General features: G+C 40.7%; 1 protein-coding gene across 2 annotated transcripts; it reads right to left on the reverse strand.

Annotated features, from left to right (window-relative positions):
* Positions 1 to 358: 358 nt before the first annotated feature.
* Positions 359 to 27,389, reverse strand: LOC308145697 (arf-GAP with dual PH domain-containing protein 1-like). Of its 2 annotated transcripts, none has more exons than XM_080517209.1 (11): positions 27,247 to 27,389; positions 16,870 to 16,997; positions 12,505 to 12,596; positions 10,027 to 10,109; positions 7,390 to 7,502; positions 7,149 to 7,295; positions 4,480 to 4,563; positions 3,401 to 3,463; positions 2,616 to 2,687; positions 2,133 to 2,361; positions 359 to 1,294 (listed from the first exon to the last, which is right to left on the reverse strand). In XM_080517209.1, the coding sequence occupies exons 1-11, from the start codon at positions 27,335 to 27,337 to the stop codon at positions 1,266 to 1,268; spliced, it is 1,131 nt and encodes a 376-aa protein (XP_080373335.1). In that variant the 5' UTR covers positions 27,338 to 27,389; the 3' UTR covers positions 359 to 1,265. The 2 variants fall into 2 exon arrangements, with proteins under 2 accessions (XP_080373335.1, XP_080373334.1); XM_080517208.1 differs by having other exon boundaries at positions 10,027 to 10,130.
* Between the last annotated feature and the right edge of the window lie 110 nt (positions 27,390 to 27,499).

A 27,499-nucleotide genomic window follows, 5' to 3' on the forward strand; every position in this document is an offset into this window, starting at 1 on the left:
CAAGATGTCTTTAAAATAATTTTTATGCTGGGATTGGAGTAACTGTTTTGTGTGAAAATATAGACATTTCCATCATGTATACACTGAAATAAACACTTTAAAATTGAAATTCAAAGGTTATTATGGCACTATATGTGGAAGCGGTCTAAATAGCCTTTCTCACATTTGTCATGAAAATGCTCCCTCTGCTGGATAAAAGTGAAATCACTGCAGTATGCTGGTGGTGGTGAGTTGATGAAAACCCACACAGATGAGTATGTACGTAAACAAGGTGGTTTATAAAGTGTGGTTGCACATGTGGGCAGTTGATTTTCGGCGTGTTGACCCGGCGTGATTTACATAACCCACACACTGCTGCTTCGTTTCCAGCTTCATCTGTATTGATGTTAGGATTTCCATCATGAAACAAACATTCACTGTTGGTTTGGAGGGTCAACACGACGACGGGGTTCTCTCGGACAAGATTCGTCATACAGACGTTACAATCCTCGATCAATGTATGGTCAACAGTACAAATAAATAAAAGAGAACAGCTGTCAGTTTGAGGTTGGTTTTTTTTTTTGTTTGTTTTTTTTTTCCTCCTCCGGTCGGCCACCTCTGGTTAACAGCGACGGTTTTCACTGAGAGTTTTTGCCTGTGTGTTTCGTATGCATATTTGTTGTTAACAGCACTTGGTGGAAATATCGGGTTGTACCGGGAGGAGTAGGAGTAGGAGGGAGTTGGGGAGGGGGGGCTCAACCTCACAGCCATGAAAAACACACACACACACACACACACACACACACACACACACACACACACACACACACACACACACACACACACACACACACACACACACACACACACATACAGTAGGTAAGCCACTGTCATCAAAACTGTACATTCAATAAATTAACATCCGTTAAGCAACCAGTGGGATGACTCTAGATTACATAATTACATTAGATTACAGGCAGAAGGGACCATTCACGAGACAAAAAAAAAAGGGGGGGGGGCGACATGGCGGGGAAAATGTACAGCAACAAGGTTGGTAGGCGCAGTAGTGATGACATCATCGAGCCTTTGGCCTCGTGTCGGCCCACAAGGGGCCCGGAGTCCCTTTTAAAGAGTTAATTTCAACACATAAACAACACTGAAGTCCTTTTGTTGTTCTTCACACATCCTGGCACGTCCCGCCCTCCCAAAAGCCGCCAAGGATTCAACGTCTCCGATCCCGATTGAGACCGGCCCGGTCCAGCTGAGTCTCCGTCCTGAAGCAGGCGTCAGGGCTTGTGTTTAAAATGGGCCTCCACTGCAGGGGAAATGGGCACAACAAGAGGAGGGACAAGTCACGATGAATGAAAGCGCAGTTTTGTTCCCCTGCTGCCAAGAAGATATTCAGTTTGGTACCAGAAGAGGTTTTGCGTCAGTGTGTCAGAAACAGGAGAATAACTCCAGGCCTTAGTCTCGGTGGCACGACGTGGAGGTTCTTGTCGGGTATTTGTTCTATGTTTCAAGAGTTTTTCAATCCAGAACCTTTTAATAGATTTTCAAAAGAGCCGAGGAACTCAACTACTGTTAGGGTGTCTTTCAGTGGCGAGAGGAAGAGAGTGAGAGTTCTCAAAACTATCACGACATTTTTCCAAAACCCTTGCAGGAATCGCAACAACAAGACAGCCCCTGTGCTTGAATTTTCCCAATAAATAGTCTCATAGTCATTGTTAACATCTCAAACCTGTGCTTGAACCTTCTAAATTATGTTTCCAAAAGTGCAAGAAATGAGAAATGAGTCTTCATCTAGTTCGATGATCAAGCACCTTCTACACTTTTTAATGAGATAGTTTTTTAACGGTTAATGATTTCCAGTGGTTTTGTCTTACTTTCTCACAATCCTTTTTTGCATTTACACGGCAATGCCTCGAAAACGATGTAATTAGCATGCCAGGCCACGAGTTGGCGCTGTTGGATGTTTTTGTCATAAAAACCCACACACACGTGCGCAGCGAACAATATGCTATTAGCATTAACAATGGAAGTACATTATGACATGTTTTTGAGGTGCATAGCGTGGGCGTTTTCTCCAGATACTTCAGTTTTCAAGGACAACTAGTAGTTTTTCTACTGATCGTTCAAATTTTGAAGTTAACAACCTGCGTATTCCTGCGGCCTCATTGGCCGGTTGATGACCCTCTGGAACGCGGCGATCCAATCCCGCTGCTCGGCCTCGGTCTCGCAGGCGAAAAGGAACTTCCTGTCCGGCGTGACGATGGTGATGCCGTGGCTCCAATGGTGGCCCTGAGTGGACGGAGGCAGGCCGGATAAAACGGTGTAGCTGTTCTCCTTGCTACCGATAAACACTTCGCCACGGGCGTAGGCGTCCTGAGAAGCAGACACACACACACACACACACACACACACACACACACACACACACACACACACACACACACACACACACACACACACACACACACACACACACACACACACACACACACACACACACACACACACACACACACACACACACACACACACACACACACACACACGGCAGTCCGATAAACAAAAACAAAGCCACCTAGGAAGGAGACGTCACTGGGATCCAAGAGGTGAAGGTGGGCTCTTCTCACCAGAGGATCTTTGAAATACATGAGCCGCCTGTCGTCCATCGTGAACCACCGCTTCTTGAAGCCCTCCGTGTGCTGCGTCCCAGCAGATGGTCAAATTATGAAGAACATTTGAGAAAAAGAAAAAGAGTACTTCAAACAAACGTACAGTTTAAAGGCTTTTGTGGAAACACTAGATTTTTTTATTTGCTTAGATTTGTTTAAAAACAGCTAAAATGGCTAATCTGGCAAAAAAGTAAAAAATAAAAAGAAGAAGAAAAAAAGAGTCAGTTTTATTTGTATTGAGAAGTAGGTAAAACTGTGTAAATAGTTGAAGATCATTGACACACCTGACGTGTGATCCCCACAGGACTGAGCTTGGACACTAATGAGATGGTTGAAGTCTCAACCCTCCCCATGAGACGTCACCACATTACACAGATTTACTTAACAAGAGTGGACAGCTTCAAAATACTCGATCTAGATATACTAGATATACTAGATCTAGGGTTATCGTAAGAAATGTCATGCATTTCTATTCAATATAAAAATTTTAATACACTTCCTATGTGACAAGAGCAACTTCAAACTACTCCTCAGAGAAACGTCTCACAGACTAATGACACAAATTATAGCACTTCAACCTGTTGCCATGGAGATAATGCATTTCTGGGAAGCAATATACCGTACAACCGGTGGACAGTTTGCTGCAATTTAGGCCCCGTGAAACTGCAGCGTAATGGACACCATTAATCCTAATTTCACTTCAGACAGGTGTTAATACACAGTGGAGCAGGTAGAGCACAAACCTTTGGCCCGGTTTTCTCCATGAAGCCCTCCTTCATGAAGTTGCGAGTCAGTTTGGGCACGAGCTGGAGCCGAAAGAAAGACAATCATATCGAAATGCATGTATAAAACATTTAAAAGCACATTTGTTTTATATAAAAGTGGACTCTTCTGATGTTGACGCTGTAATAATTAAATATTTTATGTTTCGAATCATTGTGATAAGACCTTGTAACAACCAATAATGTAATAAATGTGTCTTTTTTTCAAAGTAATAGCACCTTCGATGTAAAATTTGATTCCAATACTGTCATAAGTTATTACACAATTGAAGTATTTAAAAAATTTAAATTAGAAAAATATTTTCAAAAAGTCAAAAAACAAATTTAAATAACAACAAATAACAAATAATAATAATAAATATAAGACCAAAGTCATATTCACTCATTCATTAATTCACTGAGGATTAAATCATGGTTGTAAAATCCCTTTAACTATTGTATTACATAATTGTCAAGTTATTACATAATTGGTATTTACACGGTTGCACATCTAATTGCAAATGTATACTAGAAGAATGTTTAAGCTGCAATTAAATTGTTTCCATGCATTCCCTCTGTATTCATTGAATGAAATTTAACATGAAAAAGAGCATTTTGAATATGAAGGAAATGTGTACTAAATTGCGATTCATACACAAAAAATGTGTGATAAAGGTATTTTAAAAACTTAATACATGGACAGTTGCAATGAATTAATTTCATTAACCTTTATTGAGTCAGGAGAACCACACTGAGATTAATAATCTCTTTTACAAGTCTCTCCTGGCAGTAATTCATAAATTAATGAAAGAAATTGTCAAAAAAACAATAAATTCCTCTGAAATAATGTTATCTGAACATGTCAGGCCAAAAATGGGCACTATTATTGATAGTTGACAATAGTATGAAATAGATAGTTGACAGATGGCCTGTTTGTTTTGAATGTGAATCAAACCTTTATCACAATACTCAATCACAGTATGGTATGTTCAGATCATGCAGTCCTAATTGTGATTGACTAGTAGCATATTTTTTTTATAAATCCATCTCATCATGCTCACCTCTTCGTCACTTGCTCCAGGGAAAGCGACCTGCAGGTAATGAAACCTTGCTGCTCTAATCGCATTAAACCAGTCGACCATCTCCTACAATCAGAAAAAAAAAGACAAATGAAGCTGGGATTCACGTTTTATGGATGTGTGTGCAGTTTAAGGGTTTTAAGGGTGTGTGAACCCACTCCCGATTGCATTGATGGTACATTTTCTACACGGTAAGCTGGAGCCTGAGAGGATGCTGAAGCGCTGTCGATACCTTCCACCACAAAACCACTGTGGAGGTGACACGGAGTGAACCCGGTGAACCTTTCACTGTCACAGGCTGTAGTAACAGCGCTCCACCAGCAGAGAGGGCAGCCCCACTACACTCAATAAGGCTATTAATACCCCCTCTTTCTTCCTCTTAAGCTTCTCCTTTTTGATTAAGTCTCACTGCATTGCTATTTTCGTCAGACTTACGATAAATTAACCAGATTTGTCAACCACAGCAGTAACAAAACATTCGTCAGGAGACAGTTTGGGAACATATTGATGATGGGAGGTTTAAACACATTAAGAGATGCACAATATTTCTTGACTGAGATGATTTGCATATGAAAAAGTCCATTAAAGTTGTTGGTGCTGAAATGGCTGAAATGAAAGCTGAAATGGCTTGTTATAATTGGCGTGGGGCATATAACAGACTCCACTAGACATTTGAATGGTGATATCTGACACAGAGAAGTAGCTAGTGTGGTTGTACATATAAAAGATGCTTCATGCATGTATGACAGAAGCGTATCAATTGGATTATCTGTGTAAAATTGCACAAAAAGTCATTAGCAAGCATTCTTTTAACAGCTTTTACTCTCATGACAAAGAAGAAAGCAAGGTTGGCTAAAGTTGTTGAAATCCTATGATATTCCTCTGGAGAGGCAACAAAAAAACCCCCATAATTTTCAAGGGGTTGACATAATTGATCACTACAAAGTCTACTGAAGACTTCAGTCATTTACACTGATCACTCATATCCTGCTTAATATTTCGCACTTTCCCTTTTTTGCAGCCCCCCCCCCCCCCCCCAAAAAAAAAAAAACACAAACACCGGACTTCACCAGATCTCTGAAGCCGTGCTGTGGTATCTCACACCGAGATGTTAGCAGCACATCCGTCGAGTGCTGTAATTAGCGAGCTAATGCATCAGTGAGCATCGCCTGCCCTTGACCCCGGGACCACTTGAGATGGATAATGACCACTGCAGAGCAATAAAGCCCAACTGGAGCTGCAGTTTGGTGGATTTTGATCATTCACTCAAATCCTCATCTCACCCACAGATGTGGGCAATATAAGTGAGTGAAGGGTGAGTGAGAAACGATAACTCCACAACACACTACAACTGCAACAAGATATTGAGCTCATAGTAAAAGAAATCCTTGATGCTGAATGAGTTTTTAACAAATTATGATGTTGCACACAGCCTGTTAATAACAGATTATAGTCATATCAAGATGAAGTAGAACATGTGGACCCCTCGGGAGAATTAAATGCCCACCAAAGCAACTGAATAACTGAATCAGGTCAACTTGGACTTGCCACTTCTTCCAAGACACATGCCCAAATCAAATTGACCTGATTCAGTTGCTTTGAGATGTCAGAAGAAGTGTTCACCTATCAGTGGTCACCGTGTTATAGTCGAAATAACTTTAAAAATGCATAATTTTGTATTTAATACAGGTGCTTTCAGTCCTCTCATCTCATTGCTAAAACTTATATTCATTCCTGAGATGATGCAGAAGGGGTTAAACTATCTTAGTGGGGATTGACTTCTTTCAGTCTTTGTACAGTTCCCATCATTATTGCTCTTAAGCAGTTATTTCTGGCCATCTTTTCTATTTTTACCCTCATCCACTCATGTGTGGGTGGGATTCAAACTCTGTTGATGAGAGGTCATCTTCTCATAATTTCACCCACTCCCCCTACTTCAGTCTTCTTATGATCGAGACCAGTGGTCTGCAAAGTGGTCCTTCAGCCCTTCTGTAGTGGCTTTTCACAAAATGATGTGTGAATAAAATGTTTCTTAGATCAAATTTGTGTTTTACTTAAGGACCGAACTCTAGTATAAAACAAATTGAGATTACAGTCAAGAAAAGGTAAAACATGGCTAAAATTAACAAATAAGTAAATAATAATACTAATACTACTACTACTACTACTACTACTACTACTAATAATAATAATAATAAACAAAAAACAGGTCTTTTACAAATAAAAATTGAAATGCAAACAAAAAGATAAGTAGAAGTAAGTTGGCTAAAATGGTAAAAAATCCCAAAATAGACATACTAAAATGAATAAAAAGTTCCAAAAGCTGAATCCACTAAAAACGGGGGAGACTGAACTCAGCTAAAAATGCTGAAATAACTCAGTTGTAGTCATAAAATGTTCTAAATGCAGCAAAAGCTCCAGTTTATGTATCATAACAATCCAACTTCACGAGCGTCATTTTGAAGATTAAGCAGGTTTTGCGGCCCAAAAGCTATTTTATTTTTGGTTAAAGTAGCAAAAAGGCCTCTTCTGGTTACAGAGATTGATGACCTCTGGCTTACATCCTGATATTTATTTTGCGTTTCTGTTTAGAATTGAAGTCACACATTGTTTCCAGAGGCAGAAGATTCATCTCATTAAAAAGGTGTGACCTTGGCGTCGCTGTGGTAGACGAAGATGTTCCTTGTGCTGTTGTCTTTCAGGTAAGTGATCTGCAGGCCGCACGGGTTCCCGATCTTGGCGGGCTGGAAGGTGGCGTTGAGGGTTTCGATTTTCATCATCGCCTTCGGATCCCGGGCCTTGACGAGAGGAGACAGAAGCGAGAAGAGTTTTGCATGAGCTCTCATGTCCATGAAGGGGAGCGAGAATAAAAAAAAGCCTCGTCATGCTCACGTCCTGCTTGTTGAAGTACTTCAGCGCCCCCTCCCGCTCTGACAGGACAAACTTCCGGCTCAGGAACTGACCGTTGTCCCGCCCTCGTTTCCAGAGGAACCCCTCTCTGTACCCTGAACGAAGTTTGAGAGACATGTTGGTTTTCAAGTGTAATACAGAAAACCTTTGTTGCATTTTGGGAGGGTCTGTTTACATGATAACGGCGCTCTGAGCCAATGAAAATGCAACTTTTTGAAAACACTCCGACTCCTCCGTGGAAGCGTAGGAAAACACAACTTTCCTGAAACGCTGCTACTGCGCATAATGGTTTCAATACAAAAAACAAACCAACAGCACCCACTAGTGGCCCAACATGAAAACAACATCGTCTTCAGCGTTATTGCCGTTTCTGTGTAAATGGACATCGTTTTCGATCGTGTAATCGAAAAACTTTGATGAAATGAAAAAGCAAAAACTGGTGCGTTGTCATTTGAAACGTTGTCGTGTAAACGGGGCCCAAGATGAAACACTGAAACCTGAAACCAAAGACTTTCATGAAAGAGATGGTTGCGTGAATCTCATAAGAAGTGAGTTGGCATTTTCACTCTTTCGCGACATGAACAATCCTTTTACCATGTTAATGACATGCTGCTCTATTTATAGACCCTAATGTCTTCTTCTTCTTTTTAGGCCCCTTTTTGTAAAGCGGTCCACTCCGCCTCCTTTTTCCTCTCTTTTCTCTTCTATCGTCTGGCTGTGAAGTGTTTTTGGTCTAATCGGGGTGTTTTTCTGTGTTTTGAATGGAGGGGAGGATGTTCGTGCATAATCATGTACCGCTCTATAGAATAGTGCTCATTTACATTCTGCCCCTGTGCCTCGATGCCCGGGGCTTTTATTTATGCGCGTTAATTGCTGAATGAACCACTATCCCTGCACTAAAAGGCTACTAAAAGGGGCCAATGTGCCATTATTGGTTTGAAGGGTAAATCGGTGGAGTAAAAGAGTATTTGAGTATTATTTGACTTCCTGGACTGAATTTTTGCCTGTATTCCAGTCATAGACGTGTTTAAAAAAAACTGCCTTTTGAATTATATTTGTTTGCAATCTGCCAGAAAATAAATTTTATAATAATTTGTGTTTACATTTCGGACAACTCTGATGCACTTTCTCACTTTTTTTCGTCTTATTTTGGATTTCGCCTCTTGATTAAAAACTGAAAGGAGGATGTGAAACTGACATGAATATGTCAGTGCTTTTAAACATTGAGGACCCAATTTAGACAGAGTTTGCATAAAATGCACTAAATTGCATATTCATGCAAATATATGGGACACACCACGTGATTTCTTGTAATTGTGTGTGAGTGCTCTGTGTTTGTGACTTTCTGACATGAAACATTCACCTCTGCTGGCATTACCTCATCGATCAATACCCCCCTCTCTTGTCCCCACCCTTGTCTCCGTGCCTGACACTCTTTTTCTTCCCTTTTGCATACACGATCAATGCTGCGCACTGTGGAGGCCAGGTTACTGCATGCAGTCAATCTCAGCCACTCGGCAATAAACACACACACACAAGCACGCATGCACGCACGCACGCACACACACACACACACACACACTCTCTCTCTCTCTGAAGACAGCGTGAATGCACAAACGGGGATGACAGAATGACTCATATGATTACACTGGGTTTATGTGTGTTTGTGTGTGAGGGTGTGTGTGTGTGTGTGTGTGTGTGTGTGTGTGTGTGTGTGTGTGTGTGTGTGTGTGTGTGCGTGTGTGTGCGTGTGTGTGTGTGTGTGCGCGCACAGTAACAATAAACGGGTGAGGTCATTACGAGCCAATCAGAGAGCTCCACCTCCGACAAGATGTGAAATGTATACGAGCAGACACAGCACACACATGTATGAAGCCGACGCATTATGAATTATGGGCTGCAGACACACACACACACACAGACACACACACAGCTCTCAACAGTGACAATAACGACAATCGTACACACGAGCACTTAAGAGAAGTCACTGGATGTTTCAGGGTAATTGAATTCCTCTGTCTGCTACCAAAACGTTAATCTGAGGCGTTTTCAAAGTTCTCCCTATCGAAGGGGAAACAACTGAAGCCCGACATGCTACCAGGGCAACCAACTCAACTGCATGTCACTGAAACAAACAAGGGTTGTGAATGTGGCTAGGCATGGTTTTTCTACCCTATCAAGACATGAGCAGTATATGAAATAGTATTTTCATTTGAAAAGAGTGCTTTTAAGGTAAAAAAAAAAAAAAAAAAAAAAGGGGATCAATTTGGCTCATAAATGGTGCAAAGATCATACATTCAGAAACTCCATCAAGGCAAAGATAAAAAAAAACATGATGGGCAGGGGCATTTCAAGATGTAAATACTTGGTGGGGCAAGATTCAAACAGCTTAAAATTCGTACTATTCGATCTAATTAAGTTTGATTCTTTACTGTTTGTTAGCTTTAGCTGCGAACAAGCTGGTAATTGTGATGACTGGCTCCAGTTCTGTGAAGTAGTACCTACATCAGTGTCAGCCAAGCAGCTCTGAGCGTATAAGTTTCTAAACGAGCAACTCATTTAGCAAATTATTATTTCTTTTTTTTGATACAAAAGTGATTCTTATCTGTGTGCAGTTACCTGCGGAGTAAGGCTCCTGCTTCTCGATGAACTCGAACTCGTTCCGTTCGTACTTGGCTCTGATCCACTGCTCTCTCAGCATCCTGCAGACGACACACGGTGAGCTGTTATGTGGATTACACAGTCATCAGCGGCTCACGCTAACACACAAAACTGTATTTTATTTGTCAGTGATTTATCACACAGTTGTCCTGTTTACTTTTCCAAAATACTAGTTGGTCAATGAAGAAATAAATGATGCTCCTTGTGTGCTGTAAGTGTGTAACAATTGTATGCATTCACAAATCAATAGAGAGAGATGCTTCGAAATCCAGGGGAATTAATTTATCATTTTAAATGAAATCATTTGTATTAGTTAAGACTATAAAGACCTCAACTTATTGAAATTCTTAATGGACTGGTCATGTCCTTTTCACTATTTTCTATTATCTGTATGAGTCAAGGCAAAAGGGAGGCCTCAGTTTGTAACAGGTAGAGCACTTTGTGTTGCATTTTACAAAATTAAAAGTATGCTATAAATAAAGATGGATTGATTGACAGTGATGGGCTGATTGATTGAATCCCATTTCATCCAAGAGGATCTGTGAGAAAGTCAAAGCTGTGAGAAAAGAAGAGCAACATAATACAAATGGCTGAAATACTTAAGATAAAGGCTTTGAAGTTCAGTTTTTTCAGCTGTCATTGAATGAAGGGCACCCAGAACAGGTTTCCCGCCGATCCCAGGAGATACAAAAAGAAGATAGACAACCACACCGACAGGCAATTAAGAGTCACCAATTATTCCAACATGGATTTGGAATAATTCATGTCTTTCCCACCAGCATGGATTTGGTGGGAAAGACTGGAGAGAAATCAGAATACTTCAAGAAAACCAATTGTTCCACATGAAGAATATCCAAACTCCTCACAGAATAAGGAGAACCAACAGTAATATGTTCAACCGGCATTGACTTTCCCCCAGGGACTAATACAGTACTTCACATTCTGATACACATATTTCTAGTTACTGATCAGACCAACCAATGGCAGTTGGAACGAGACTTCCTTGTCTATTGGATGTGCACGATGAGAAACTAAACCGATGACCTGACAGGAAACTCCGGAGAATGGATGCAGTCAATCAGAATTGTCTGAGCACTTTTCAAAGTTCAAGTACAAACCGTTGAGGTTTAGTGTGTTTTCCGCTATATCACAGCAGGTTTTTACTATACTCCTCCAGTCTGCTTTTTTTTTTTTTTTAGTGTGGGTGACTCATACAACTCGATAGACATTAAAATCTCTTGATTGTCTAAAATGGAACATGCACTGGTGATGAAAGGACAGTATGTTGTTCGTGGGGATTTTTGAGGTAATTAAACTTCTGTATGACCGATTCGACCAGAGAATTTGCACATTTTCTATGATTCTACAAACTGTGACACATCCAATGTGCCTCCTACTATGACTGCATCTTCCTCTCTGATGCGAGAAGAAACAAACAGCAACAGCCTGCACGTCGCCATGCCAACAATCTCTCTCTCTCTCTCTCTCTCTCTCTCCTTGCTTCTTTCTGTACCTCGCTCCATGCTTCAGTCTTCCCTTCCAGGCGCCGTAATGTTCCCATCCTCCCGTCTCTCTCTTAACATTGCCCACTTTTACTTGCTGCCCTTTCAAGTCGAGATCAAATAAATCGACTGCTCTATCGGTATCAAGCGGTAGAAGACGTACATCTCAGACGCCTCTCTGAATGACACCCTCCAGTGATGCGGGGGATCTTAAATGCTAAGACCGCGTGGCTCTCGGGGGAGCGGGGAGCGCCAGACACCGATGGCTCAGATGCCAAGGAAGACGTATCGCTTTCATTTCAGCTTCCTCTCCCTCTTTGGAGTTCTGGTTCTGCCGGTGTTCATTAGATTGACAGAGGCGCAGAGATAGAAGGGTGGGCCAAAAAAAAAAAAGCCAAGAAAAGTCAAGTATGTCACCATTTTATCATGTCAAATTCAATCTGGTGCAGCCCCAACTTGAGCTCGATCTTCAATGGCAGCAGAATGCCTACAACTCCAAATGCTTTCCCTCTGCTGTCTGGAAAAAAAACATGTCTCCACCGGTGATCCAGATGGTGTAGTAAATGTACACGTTGGAGAAGTGCAGTTAAATTCAAAAGACTGAGCAGCAAAGACACTCTAAACTCTTCCAGTGATGTTGCTGTTGATCACACACGCACGTACACACACACACACACACACACACACACACACACACACACACACACACACACACACACACACACACACACACACACACACACACACACACACACACACACACACACACACACACACACACACACACACACACACACACACACCGACATTTAAGCAACAGAACTTCAGTTTTTTCTAGCAACAAACATAACAAGTTTGAAAAAACAAAACAAAAAAACAACAAAAATAAGGATTATGTTATGTTCATGGCCGAAGGCAGTACTTGAGCACTTACTTGCAGTCGGTGTGCGTCGGTCTGTAGTAGAAAGCAGGTACCTTCTGCTCATATTTGGCCTTGGCTGCACTGTTTCCCGTCGCAGCAATTAACTGGAAAGAAAGGAATTACAACCTGGTCATTAAAGCAGCATTCAGGAATATCTTCAGACAAAAAAAATCTAGAGAAAGCACATTGTCAAAGATTCAACGATACAGTTGTGACATTTCAAGGTGAGATAACTTTGTGGACGCTCACGACGCAACCACAAAGGAAAAAGAAACAGCTCTCAGTGAGTTGTCTGCACAATGAGTGGCAGCGCAGGACACTTTCATTATATCTGAATCTATTCACAACAGCTGGATGAATTGTGGGAAAGGCTACATGGCACTGTCTCCCGTCTGCACTCGATCCCCTCCATCCTATCACCCGGGGATAATCCCCATTCCCTGGTATCATTTGACTGAATCCTCCAAAACGCCTCCTCTCATCCTCCGAGGGCCTCTGGGAGCACAAGCAGCACTTGTGGTGCTTTTTCAAGAAGGTCAAAAAGCAGCAAGAAACTTTACAAGCAACTCCTCCATCACCAAAATGCAACACAAACATTGAGGCCTTGTTTACATGTCAAACGATCGACAGGAAGAGACTTCGTTTTGCGTTCTTTGTTTCAGTTTGTTTTAATGACAATCGCCATACACATGAAAAAAAACCAAACAAACTGTAGTTTTTACATCAGGCTATTAGTTGTGTTTTTGTGTATAACCACCAGTGGAAGCACCTCGAAACTGTCTATCTTCATCGACTAACCTCAGTCAGTATATGCTGTATGAAAGAACTGTGTCTCCACGTCTGCAGATGATGGTGTGGTAAATGTACACACTCAAAAGAGTGAGCAACAATAAAAACTTTTTAATGCTCCATTGTTATTGGTGTCGACCGACACATATATGTGCAGAAGAACTATTGATTGTGACCGTAGTGTGCATGTGCAGTACTCCACATTTTGGAAAAGTTGCATTTACAAGGAAACAGAGCGATATATTTCAAAAAAGTGCTTTTTAAAAATTATTATTATTCCCAAGAACGGAGCTCAAGTTTCCCATTTTCATTTTGCCTAAATAGGAAAAATTGTGCCTTTGAAATAATCGCATAATATAAGTCTGTTTTCTTCGCACACTTGATTCCTGAGAAGAAAACTGAGCATCTTCTGTAGATAAATTAATCTTGACAGTAAAAGATGCTTTAACTAAAAACTAAAGAGTCTCTGTAAAGAGTGGGGAACACTGGAAACCTTTCTGGTTTGTCTTTTTGTAGGTTCGGGTTGGTTCTAATGAGTACATACCCTTTCTAAAAAAAATTCAAATACAAATACACCCAACACACATATTTCTGAGTTGTTTTTTTTTTTTTTTTAAGCATTTTAGCATTAAAGTAAACATGGTCTCCATGTGCATCAGTTTTCTCACATAAACATTGATTTCATGCAACTTTTGACCCCTGGTAGCTGAGATCAGCTCCACCACTGTGACCCTGAATTGGCTAAACTGGCACTGAATGTAGTTGTGAAATATGATAAGCAAAAATATTATAAAGTGAAAAAAAAAGATCCATGTGTCAGGAAACATATGGGAGTATATTTTAAGGCATTAAGATTATACATAAAACCAGTGTATTATTTGTCATGCAAAGCTATTGAGGAAGTCACCCGATTACAGAATAAAACAACGATCAGATTCGGTAAAAACGGCTAATAAAGTGAACAGTGACAGTCTCCTCTGATCACTGACGTCTTATTGAATGGGATCAAAGCTGCTCCTCAGGTCTCAGTGATAATCTCCAGCGTATCAATGTCATAAGAAAATAAATTAAAAAAAATCAGGAAAGAAACAGACTATACCCTCACTATCCTGGAATCCTTTTAAATCTTGAAAGCATCCAGATCATCTGATACATGTTCTTCCATTTGTGGTATTGTGTATCTTTTAATATCCAGAGCTGTATTGTGTTACTCTTCTATCCTGTGTGAAACACCCAAACCCTTCTCTCCTCATTACATCTCATTTATTGTCCTCCCTCATCTCCAGCCTCCTGGTTTGCTCTGTGACTCAGCATCAGCATGGCCTCCCCCCATTAGTTCCTTCAGTCACAAATTGCTTCGTTTAACCCTTTGACATCCCCACAAAGACTTATCAGGAGGCAGAAACCACAGTAACAATAATATTAAGATTTGAACTTTTAATATAATCAGCCGATTTAGCATTGCTCCTACACATTTTTAAACCCATCTCTTTATAATGACTCCCATCTCTTTAAACTAAATGTACAATGTCTTTAATCCAGACTTGAACTCTAAAAAAAAGTGTTTTAACTGTAAATGAACTCTTTAAAGTTGAAGGTTTTTACCAGATCTCAGTCCAGACTCTTCAAACCAGAGTCATTAGGTCAGACTCATCAATTCAGACCTGTCATTTCTAAAGTAAACCAAAGAAAAACCAAGGCTTGTAAATCCAAATCCAAGCTATTTAAAGACCAGTCCAAACATACCTGAGCTCCAACCTATAATAATGACTTAATCTAAACTTCATTCTTCAAACCTCTTTAACGTACACTCTTTAATCCAGACTTATACTCTTGACCACTTAGCCAGAGTCCTTGAATTCTTTTATTCACCACTTGGATTATTTGAATCTCATTATAAGAGACATAGCCTCGTTAAGGTCACATTTATAACAACATGTCATGTGAAAATGCATCATTTTGCAACACTGCCTACCTGCACTCTTTAAACCAGGCCCTGGTCAATAATAATTCTGTGTTTAGGATGTTTTGCACCGTACACATATTCCTTGTCAAAGTGTTTATGAAAAAGCAAAAAAAACACCTCAGCTATTTGTTTTAATGCCATTTCATCTAACAGCCAAGAGAAAAGTGTAATTTCACTTGGAAACTTTATAGATCTCTGACGTGAAATTTTAAATATCAATAACCTGAGAATTCTGCACTTACAGTATGTGTCAGCATGTAAAACTGCTTCGGGTCTGTGGTGACATCGCTCCTCGTTTGTCATATTGTTAGTCAGACGTCCCCTGACTGGGCTGTTTCCATGGAAACAATAGTGGTGTTTTGGATTCAGCAGTTACCATGGCCTTCTTAGTTAGTGTTTCTTGTCTGTGTTGTGTCACACATTTAGTCTGGTCACATACTAGATATGAATAATCACGACGCACATACGGATATTTGCACAAAATTAATGTGGTTCAACCAAAACCTCATGCATACAGAATAATGAAGTCCAACATTTTGGGGGATTAAAAGACGATTGGCTTGATTGCAGAGTATTTTCTGGAGAACAGAGTGAATTTGTAGGCCCTAAGCCAGACAGATAATTTGTTCATATTTTCTGAGATTAGAGATGAAAATTACAAGGCCAATGTTCTTTGAGACTCATTTGGTAAAAGTTATTATAATAACGTACTCAAGAATTTGCAGTAAACCAAACGTTTTCATCATGATAAAAGTCCCAACATTACATGAAAAACATTTTTCATTATTGAAGTGGGGAAAAAAATTACACATTTATGAAAAAAAAATCTATAAGAATATAACAATCCTGTAATATTCCAATGTCCTATATTATAAAATCCGACACTGTATACTGGTACAGTTATATAGACAACTGAATGCCGCTACAGTACCACCAAGTAAGACTGTGTGTGTCTAACAGCACAAGAAAAATGTTAAGAAAGTGCCACTCTAAATTATAGCAGTAGAAAATGGGAGAAAAAAAATGCAGAAAGACTTCAGAGTGTGTGAGAAACTCGAAAACTAGAAAATAGCAGAGAAACTGTTACCAATATTCTTAAAAGGTTCTGTAACAAAAGCTGTAAGTGACCTATACTTTCGTGTAACTTATAGCCCTGAAAGTACGGTAATTTGCACGTTATCTTTCTTCAGGATTTCTTCCCAAAAAGAAGATCCTCACATTTTCTTTCTTTTGCACTAAAACATGACATTTTCAATGAAAAAGTTAAAAGTTGTGTTGTATTTTCTGTGATCATTTACAAGACAGCGATGCTCAGAGCCACTAAAAATGCATCTTTTCAAAAACGCTTCAACTTTGTCTAAAATTATGTGAATTAATGAAAAAAAGAACATATTTCAAATTTCTGATTCTTTTTGCAAAAACCTGATGCTGTGTTGCCCCAACCATGTAATATATTCTCCTGACTGCCACATCTTCACGACCCCCTTTTCCCATCCAGCGCTGTGGAGGCGTAGCAAGAACAATGTGTTCCCGCTGCTATCTTGCCTGCCTGCGAGAGCCTGAGCGGAGCAGGGACACCGCACAAAAGGTGCCAAGCCACCTCCTCCTCCTCCTCCTCCTACCTCCACCTCGCTGCCGTCCCACGTCTCGTGGACCGCCTTGACCTGGCTGATGTGCGGGATGCTGCGGTGCAGGAGTGAGCAGGCCTGGCAAACGAACACGCCCAGGGTCAGAGACGCCCAGTCCGGCTCTGCGGGTTGGTTGGGGGGGGGGACAGGGGATGAAAGGAGAGGAAATGTGTGCAGGGAAAAGAAGGAAATGAAACCAGGGGGCCATGAGGAGAGGAAGATGGATAAATAGGAAAGGAGAGAGAACATCGCGTTATTAACATGCTGCAACAAAACGTGGAAAAAAAATTAATAAAATGAAATCAGGCCAGAAACACGGAAATATGAAGCTGTTCGGATGTGCAACTAATAGTCAATAATAATAATAATAATAATAATAATAATAATAATAATAATAATAATAATAATAATAATACTTTTGACAATTTAAATGTAATGAAGCGAATAATGCAGTAACTTTCCAATATTGTAATAAAATCATGAAAAAAGTTACAAATCAGTGTGCTGCATAGAGTTATGTTGATATATTATACATGCATATCAACAAATGCTCTTCTGTTTATGCATTATTACTTTATGACCTACATTTGTTTTTCAAAGGATTGTTTAAATGATACTATCATAATGTGTCTAATATTCTAATAACCAGTCAGTAATGTCGCAATTTATAAAATTTTTAAATTATTCAAATTATTAAGACACTGGCTAGCAATACATTATTGGTTTCTAAATACTGTGTAGCAACATTGTTACTTGGCAATCAATTGATTATTATTACTTTGAGCAATAGTAGTTTCTTTTTAAATTATTATTATTATACTATGGAAGTAGTATTTATGTCATTTATTTACCCTTGTATTATGACTTGTGATCCAGAGACATGTTTAAAATGAAGAGAAAATATAGAGCGATATAATTACATGTAAAATATGCAAAAACATCTGATAAAAAGATGCAATCACTGCAGCGAGTAATTGAATGACACCATGGATAGAATTGCATTTCTTGGAAATAAATTGGTTTTTGGGCAGTTTTTGAGCAGGTTGCCTACCAAAAATGGATACATTGGATGCTACTACATGCTGCATCACTTATTATTATTAATTGGGACGTTTTTACATTATTGATTTTCATGCATGAAATGGTCATTCTTGTGCCAAAAATTGAACACAAAGTGCTTTACAGGATTGATAAAAAGATGCTCTATTAAATAAAGTAACATAAATGGAGCAAATATCACAAGATTCTCTCTTTAACCATGTCCCTGCTCATGAAAAGAGAGCAGAGCAGCAGGATTGGATTCATTCTTGAGGTAGTGCAGAATCCAGTTTGGCGTACTGACAGGAAACAGACCACCTGAGATGTGTTTAGAACTCAGGCGAGGTAGTTATCGGGTTATCGGACACACACACACACACACACACACGCACGCACACACACACACACACACGCACACGCACACACAGCTCATCAGCAGTCAGAGAGAAGAGCTTTCTTTCGGCAGTGGCAGCAACCGTGGGTGGTCAGCAAAGGTACATCTGAGTCACTGCATTTGATTCTGTCCGTGCGAATGAGGCGTAAGAAGTCGAGTTGCAGACCGAGTCACATACCGCTGTTACAGGAAGGTTGGATGAAGAGTTGCTAATTGCTAATCCTGGCTACTGATCAGTGACAGACCTGGCCATGATCAGCACGTTCCAGGGTTCTCTACTTTTGGTTTGGTATTTTTAGCTCGAGAGATGACCATCACTATCGCCACGATTGTTGGTGGATCCCTGCTGATATTAACCACATGGCTTTTATTCTTGAGCCAGGATGACATTTTCAGCCCGTTGCCATGACAACCGGTGGACAGATTGGCCCAATAGATTTGATAAGTAAAAACTGAAAACTTTGGCTGTGTTTTGGGTGCCCGTTTACAACGGCGCTCTGCGCTTTCTTGACTTTTTGAAATCGGCCACGCAAGGTGGACATTTTTAGAAAATGCTCCCAGTCTGTGTAAAGAAGAGAAAAATGCAACTTCTCTGAAATGCTGCCACTGTGCGTGCGCACCACAACCGTAGTAAATAGTTGAGAGTCACCTGTAATACTAATTTCACTTCATCGTCTCTGCTGGCCATTATTCATGTTTATAGCATATTCTTCTCACGACATAATCTTCAGCGTTTTGTATAAACAGACATCGTTTTCAAAACGTTGCCATGAAACATGACATTTTCCTGAAATTAAAACCTTGTGTAAATGGTGCCTGAGCACAGTAATTTTCCAGAAAGGACCAAGTGTGCTCATTTCTGTTTGTATAACTTGTTGTTAAAAATCTGAAAGGAAAGCCAGGGGAAAAAAGCACACGTTAGCATGCTTATGTTTTGATATTTAAGGAACTGTACATTGCAATCTTGACCTAACCCACTTTTTTTTTTTAAGTTTTTCTTACAAACAAAATATACAAAAACATATATCTTATGTTGCATTGAGATATTTATTTTATCTACAGTATAGAATAGTCACCATTTCATTATCAGAATTCGTAATAATTCGCTTGAATTTTTAAAATAGATATAGCTATAAGCGATTTTCACTGCTCTATTTATTTATTTACTTATACTTGTATTTCACAGTTTTAGATATTTTAGTGATTTCAACTGTTGTAGCTACCGTAGCTTATTTGGTCATTTTAGCCATTTACCACTTTCACCTTTTGTTGTTTGATAACATGTTTCGATGTGATGAAAATTTTACTTGACAACTGCTGAAGCATTTTTTTTTATGACTCAGTAAATCGAAAATTGATCAAATTGTTTATTTCAATACAATTTTTAGAAAAGCTCCAGGGAACTACCGAACTAGTTATGGAACTGTATATTGTTGTGAAGTCACTAGTATCATGTTTCTGTTAATGTAATGTATATTAAATTCTTTGGGGGGGTACATACTAATTTCATGTCAACATCCTGGTACCGTGACACTCCTTCACCAATTGAGCTCACCCAGATGTCCGTGTGATGTGCCTGCACCTACTAACATGTGAACCTCATACATGGCCACAACCGAAAGTATCCTCACTGGGTGACACTCAAAATTCATTGTGCTCTTCATGCAGCTGCCATTTCTCTGCATGGTGTACCACAGACATGTGAGCACACAGCGTGCAACACTAAAGGGAATCATATGGGAGCCAAGAGAAGCAGGAAAAAGGAGAAAGCAGGAGGGTACAAAATAACACCATTCCTGCATTTCTTTTTCCTCCCGAGGACGCAGAAAGCATAGACGGCGAGGCCACGGGAAGCAATGGTTTAGGAACAAGAGGAATAGAGGAGGTGGAGAGACGACGTGATCTCACGAGCTCCCCAGAGACTCTTCCCAGCATCTCAGCTAATCTCCCTTTCGATTGATCTGTTTTTAACCCATGGCGACTCGGCTATTCTTTCATAAATGTCAACTCATCCTTTAATCATTGTGGAATTGCGATCGTTCAGAAAGCACCGGAGTCTCTGATGCGAAGGAATCGAAGTGTCTCTCTTTAAGTCTGTCTATGTCTCCTGGATGATTAAACACACACGCACGCACGCACACACACACACACACCAACGCACAACCCAGCCATCGAAGCGGTGAGGTCATCGCTGTCTGAGTCAGGCCTTAACAGAGAAGCAGGCAGCACTCATGGAGATTACTGTGGCCACACGACCGAGTAACACATATGCACACACACCACAGAGGAGCTTCTTTCTGCGTTCCACATTAGCTAGAAGATCCTTCTGGACAGGATTGCTCTGAACAACAGATGCACGTTGGTGGCGAACAGGAGGTGTTTTACATTTCCTCATGCACCGTGACTCTGCTGCCTCTCTCCTTGTTTTCCCTTTACAGAACATACGCTGTTTTGGGATGTTTTCTAAAGTATTCCCACAGTTTCTCTCTCTCTCTCTCTCTCCCTCAGTAATTCTGAGCTTTTGATTCCACCTGTCGTGTTACGGTTGATGTCGGATGAATGAATGAACAGATGTGAGAGCGTTTGCAGGTACTGCTTTCTGCACATGGACTAGTTCATTTGTAAGCCTGCATGCCTACACTTAGTGACCACGTTGTGCTGGTGGCTGACAGGTCGACCCACTCTAGGTTGTGACCCTCTCATGTCTTTGTGAAACCCCTCCAGCACAAGTTTTTGGGAGCTTAACGGATGTTGTGCTCAATTTGGATTCAAGTGGTGTTCCTTCACACTTTCCTGACAGAATGCATTGTCAAGAATAAATACGGTAAGACATTAAGGATTCCTCTTCAGACACTGTGAATCCCGTTTTGTTATTCACTACCACGATGACAGAACCATTGGCAAGCGCTGGTCGTTAATGTCTCCTCATGCATCTGCTGAGTGGTAATGAGGTTCAAATTTCAACAGTATGACTGTTTCTTCAACACAGATTTATAAAATACTTTGGTCCATTCGTTTAGTCATATGTGATGGACTGGTGGCCTCTGTGGAATGTTTCCTGCTTCTATTCATTGTTAGCTGGGATCCAGTGCCCTGTGACCCTTCTCTACAAAGTACCCTGCAAGAAGAATTCTCCCTTCTCTAAATTGGACTGGGCCAAACACTGGAGGTAAAAAGTGGATCACTCGGTCAGTCAGGCAGTGTGTAAGCTGGCTTTGGTGACAACAAAATGCACGCAAGAAAAATAGCAGATCAATTAAGGAAGTAACCGAAGGTCTGCCTCTTGGCTTGAAGCTCTTGATGACTAATCTTGACCTTAATGTTGGCTCACCACAAATGTCAATCTTGAGAAATAAAGGTTGGTCCTTTTGACATTTATGTGAATTTTGAAAATGGTTTCTCCTTTTTTCATCTGCTGCCGGGGGGCAAACTGGCAGTTCTACCTGTCAAGAATACATTACTGAAATGACCAACATTTGCATATTCTCCCCCCTCTCGGTAAGGCTTACTGTCCATGACCAAGGTGGAAGCTGTTACTTATGCAAATGATTGTTGAACTGCTTGACCTGTCTGTTGTAAAAGCTGTTTCTCTGGCTTTTGGATTTCAGCTTATTCAAATCTCATTTTTGGGGGGGGGGGGGGGACTTTACACAGCTGGGAAGCTTAGCAGTACCGCAGCGTTAACCGCTCTCTATTCATTTCAGGACTGATTTTGAATTGCCCCAGTCCTTGATCATGCTTCAAGGGCTGGAATCCTGTCTAACTCCTGCAGAGCTGCCATATAAAGCTGTAATTTCACATCCATGTAAAAGAAAGTTGAAACAGTGCACTGCCAGGCTGTAAGAAACTCTTCTCAAATGGTCTTCAAGTAAGAAAAATAAACACTAGTACAATGGACATATTAATAAGGATACATTGTTTATTAAATCCATTATCTTATTTAACGTGAAAGTATTTTGGATTCAGATTGAAAGATTGAAGAGACCCAACACTGACCAAACAATGGAAGACATCACAGACTATTTTCCTTCCAATTGGTTTTGTGCAACTAAAAGGAAAATAACTATTTGCTATCTTTTCTGGTTTGTGGCAATGTCTTAATAGGTCAGTGAAACAGCAAGAAAAACTAAGATTACAAGCAAACGATTGATGAATCAGAAAACAAACAACCATTTTTTTTGTTGGTTTTTTTTCTCGTGTTTGAACGGATCGATACACTTTCATCAAATGTAGCATTGGAGTATTTTGACTTTTTCTTACACATAAAATTTAATTACCACATGGAAGTGTAATAAAAGTGCAGATTTCAAGCCTTTATCAGTGTTTGCTGCAAGTGGAATACTTAACAGTGTTGCCATATCTGCTTTTAACAAGCTGCTTCAACATCCTGCTTCTGATTGGCTCCGATTTCAATGGAAATCAAAAAGCATCGATCAATAAATCAGTCTATTTTTCTTGTCAAGAAGTGAGTAAGGCAGTATTAAAGTGGACGAGTGGGAGAAACAAAAATAAAAACATTTGAGCATGTTTCATTAAGATCATTCTAACTTATTCATTTGTTGTCAAAGCAGGCGTCATATTTCTTGCTGCAGAAAAACACATTCTTCTTGTTTTCTACTTTGTAATGAATTAAAATGATTAATGAATAAATTTCGATCGACTACAGCTGCAATAACACATCTCTAAATGGCTGCGCTTAAGTCAGCACTAAGGCACTGAAATTATTGGTTTAAGCCAATATGAATGAAAATCTCCAAGGAGCATTTATTGAATCTGTTGAAGACAGTTCTGGTGGTAAAAGGGGTCCAAACTGCTATAAATAAAGTTTTAAGATTTGAAGTCACTATAATAAACAAATCATGTCTTCTCTCACAATTCCCGGGTCAAACTTCAAAAGGAATCGGAAAAACCGAGAGCGAGCCGTCTTTCTCCAATCTCCAGAGTTCCTGCTGCTCTTGCTTTTCCATAAACAGCTTCCTTGCACCTCGGAGGACTGCTGAGGCATCTCTCTAGAGGGGAAGAACTCATTTGTGTGTCCTTAGCAAAGGGCAGAACTACAGCGCTGCTGAGGTACGGACAAACCCTGTCGTATATAAGCTCCTGGCTCAGTCCTCATCAGAGCACAGCAGCACAGAGGAGATATAGGAAAGAGAGAGCGAGGGCGGGGGGGGGGGGCAAAGGTAAGGAAGGGCAGAGTCAGGATGACTAAGCAGATGAAATACGCAAGGTGTAATGCTGCTTTGTGTGATTATGAGCTAATTCCAGCAGGTTGAGTCCCTGGTTAACGGATAGATGAGCGACGGGAGGATAAAGAGGGGCAGGCAGGTCAAAGCTGATGATGTAATGGTTGGTTTTCACTGGGTTAACATTTGATGGCCATTTTCAGTCTTGTCTTGTTTTACGATTATTGAGTATATTGATTATCAAGCATTCTCCCTGTAATACAAAGCCACATCAACACCTGAGACGAAGGGGAATCTGTGAAATGTGTGTGTGATTGTCAGAGGGTAGCTTTGGCCCGTGCATCTTTTCTTTGTTCTTTCAGGCAAACTAAAAGTATTTTTCTCACCCAAATGTGTCCAAAAGGCTCTCGGGGGGTGCATAAAAAAGTCGGCACGCTGTTAAACCAGCCAGAATCTGATTTCTGGTACTTCAAATGTCAGCCGTTCATTAACTGGCATTTACATAGAATCTGCCAGACACCATCAGGAGTAAAAATTCATTCAAGCACAGTCATGGGATTGGTTCCGTTTATTGAAGTGTCTTTACTTTAGACTTGTGAATCACATAAGTAAGTGGAAAGAAGCACATGTTAACAATGAATTCAGCTGAATTGGTTGAAAATATATAGAAATAGCCGGTTCTACATTGGTCGATCAGACAGGCTGCAAGTCAGTGAAGTATTGTCTGGGGAAAGCAGACAATACTTCATCTTATTTATGCGTTTTAACGATATCACTTTGATTTGTCACATGACCTCTGGAAGCAATGCTCCACAGCATGACCTCCACCCACTCATGGAGACGACCTTTTCAGTCTGGAGATGTTTAGGTTGACGCTGCTGCAATGCCTCCCCACGCTTCTTCCTGTCTCAACGTGGACGGAGTGCTGCTGCATGTCTGGCTCAGCTTTAACAAATGATTCATACAGCCACATTTTAATCACTCTGGTAGCAAAGAAAGGAACTATTTTGAGATAAAATAGCTTCCAACCGTTATGTCCAAATGTTCTTTTTATCGCTGGCACCTCATCAGGAACACCAGATTCTAGTTTTTAATCCATTTTGAGGTGTGATATCTGCAGAGGAGTAACACATTTTACAGTTTTTTTTCCTCTTATTTTTTTAGGCTACTTAAGCTACAAAAAAAATTATAATTTAATTTTCGGTGTCATTCGTTTATGTAGATCACCCTTATTTGTAGTCACTGTTTCAAGCACATCAGATTGTCCTCATCAAAACAAGTCAAGAAGCCAACACGTCTCAGTTGGGTGCATGTTTGTGTGTCTGTTTTTTTTTTTCTCTGCTGTGAAATACTGTTGTTTTTCTTCCTTTCTGAAAAGGCCACAGCGATAAGATCCTGTATCCATCTTGGGAGCGAGACACGAACCGACATCAATAATTCATCTCATGACCATTATGAGTTGTGAATTATGAGTTTGGGAATCCCTGGCAGCAGGGGTGGAGGGGGAAGGGGGTGATAGTTTGGTTGATTCAGAAAGAGTTTTCACCCATGCAGCCTGTGCGCCTCCCAAACGTCAAGAAACCAGTAACTAAACGTGCCAACGTTGCTCGGAACCCCAGCAACCTGTTGAACACATGATTCCCCTCATGCGATTTCCCACGTGTGCTCCTCACAGCTGTGCCACACACAACATCTGTCTCACCTCGGCTTCACAGAGGTAAAATCTGAGCGCATAAAAGACACGCAGAGGTGAAACTGCTGCACTCTGCCAAAGAAAACTGACAAACAGCCTCAAGCTGGGAACGTTCACGGCCCTTATTTTTTTGCCCAAGGCTGTTGATTTCTGCAGGAAAATTGTGTTTTTTTTAAACTACAAAATAAGGTAAGAGTCAAATAAGGTTGTGCCAGTATTATTGCTAAACAGTATCTGGAGGCTATAATGGAGCTTGAAGGTAAATATATGAAAAATAACGTCAAACTTATCAGGACTCACTTCTTTGAAAGGTGATAAAAACATGACAACTTTACAAATTATCGCACACAAATGATCGTTTTTAATTTTTGAAATGGAAAACTGTTTAAATGCAGATGAAGCTCGTGGGTTTTTCCAGGTAATAATCAAAAGTACTGAAAAACACTATCATCCAAAAATGGTACTAATTAAGAAACAATCTCAAAGCCAATAAGATATTCTCTACAAATTCTTTTTCAGTCCATCATTGGAAGAAATAAAATGGTGTGAAGGTCAAAGTCACATCTAAGATTCTTGAAATCTCCGCATTCCTCTATGGTATCAAGATCTCGAAGCAGCTTACACTTCCCCTCATTTTCTGAAAACTTCAAATATTTAGCTGCCAATAAGTGGCGGATCGCCAAATACTTGCATCCTCTGGTTACGATCTATGCAATCAATTCAAGTAATCATGAATAATGTGTCTGGAAGTAGTAGGCCAACTAAATAAACCGCTAATCCAGTTTTAGACATTTTGTTTGCATAAAAGCCTTTCGGGACTGTCTTATAGGCCGAGTCCTGTTTTGTAAGTTAGTGTTACAGAAGAAAAAAAGACCCCATAAAAATGTCTGATACTTGACAGGCACTACAGTCAACAGAGACTTAAAGCACCCAGCTCCACAAAAGCATGCCACTGCTCGCTTCTCAGCTCCAAATAAACCCCCCCCCCCCCCCCACAAGTGTCCACCACTAAAGACAAAGCTATCTAATTCTGCAAGAGAGTGGCTGGCTCCACTGCAGCCAGTCCTCAGAGGGGCCGTAACCGAGGCCAAGAAACAGGCATCCTGGGCAGGCTGGGCTCCAAGCGCTGGGCGACCGGCCCGCGCTTGGAGCCTCTCGGTGACCACTGACTGGTCCACTGCCATTTCAGCAAGGAGAAAAGAGAAAGGAGGGGTAGCAGATCCAAGGGAGGAAGGGAGGAAAAGGATGGAGAGGAGAGGAAGGAAAGCAAGGAAGACACTGAAATAGGCAGATGCCTCATGTGGAAAAGGTGAAATGAGGTTAATGCACCATGCCCAAGTACTTAACACACTTACAGTGGCTGTTTAGAGCAAGGGTGTCAAACATAAGGCCCATGGGCCAAAGCTGGTCTGTAAGAGGCTCCAATCCAGCCAAGCAAACTGCAAAGATTTTTCAACAGAATTCTTAAGAGTAGCGGACACAACACAATACTCAGACCCGAACTGAGATATTGGTGATGCTGCCATGAAAGATAGTTAGTAAAAATATGCATAATGCAACAGCTAAAAGAGATGTTATTTGACATCTCGTTGCATTTGTACCAGAATGTATTAAAATCGGCTTCATGTTGACATTGTAGTAATTTTTGGCTAAATATGTTTGGTATTGCAAAATTATAGACATTTTGATTACGTATATTCTGTGTCACAATAAAGATCAAGTTTACAATTCTAATTAAAATGTTACTATGGCACTATTCAAGATGAAATTGGGCTGCATGTGGCCACTGAACTGAAACATGTTTAACACCCCTGGTGAAGAAGCATAATGACACCAGACGACACAGACAGAAAGTAGCCCCAGTGTTTTATGCCTTTATAGCCTCGACTTTAAGGTCCAGAGTCCAGTGTGTTGGGTCTTCCTGCAGGCACGTTCACAGGTAACCAGGGCCTTTTATCATCAAGTGCACCAAGTCAGACTTATTGGATTCACCGACTATGCATTGGTGCAACTGCATCTGCATGTGTATGGGTGGGGTGGGTGGGGGGGGGGGGTCCCCTTACCTGGATTGCCGCAGTCCGCGCACGTTTCGTTGCCCGGTCTCGCCTGCACGTCCTGCAGGAGCAGCTTGTTCCCCTCCGGTTCCAGAGCCATGGTGAGTTTATCCGTCCAGCCTCACCGCGACAGGGCGACAGGACTCCTGCCCAAGAACATCCGCCGCCGCCGGGCTCCGACGGACGAGACGAGACGAAGAGAGAGAAGAAGGAGATGATGATGAGGCGATCACCTGTCACCTCCGATCGGAGCAGGACCAAG

This window comes from Blennius ocellaris (assembly GCF_963422515.1).
Source record: "Blennius ocellaris genome assembly, chromosome: 21".
NCBI classification, from domain to species: Eukaryota; Metazoa; Chordata; class Actinopteri; order Blenniiformes; family Blenniidae; genus Blennius; species Blennius ocellaris.

Excerpts from the sequence above, each read along its gene's own strand:
- LOC308145697 (XM_080517208.1), bottom strand. The coding sequence starts at position 27,337 with ATGGCTCTGGAACCGGAGGGGAACAAGCTGCTCCTGCAGGACGTGCAG. Across the intron at positions 2,688-3,400 it reads TGGAGAAAACCGGGCCAAAG|CACACGGAGGGCTTCAAGAA; the intron begins GTTTGTGCTCTA and ends GCTGGGACGCAG. Across the intron at positions 2,362-2,615 it reads TGTATTTCAAAGATCCTCTG|GACGCCTACGCCCGTGGCGA; the intron begins GTGAGAAGAGCC and ends TCTGCTTCTCAG.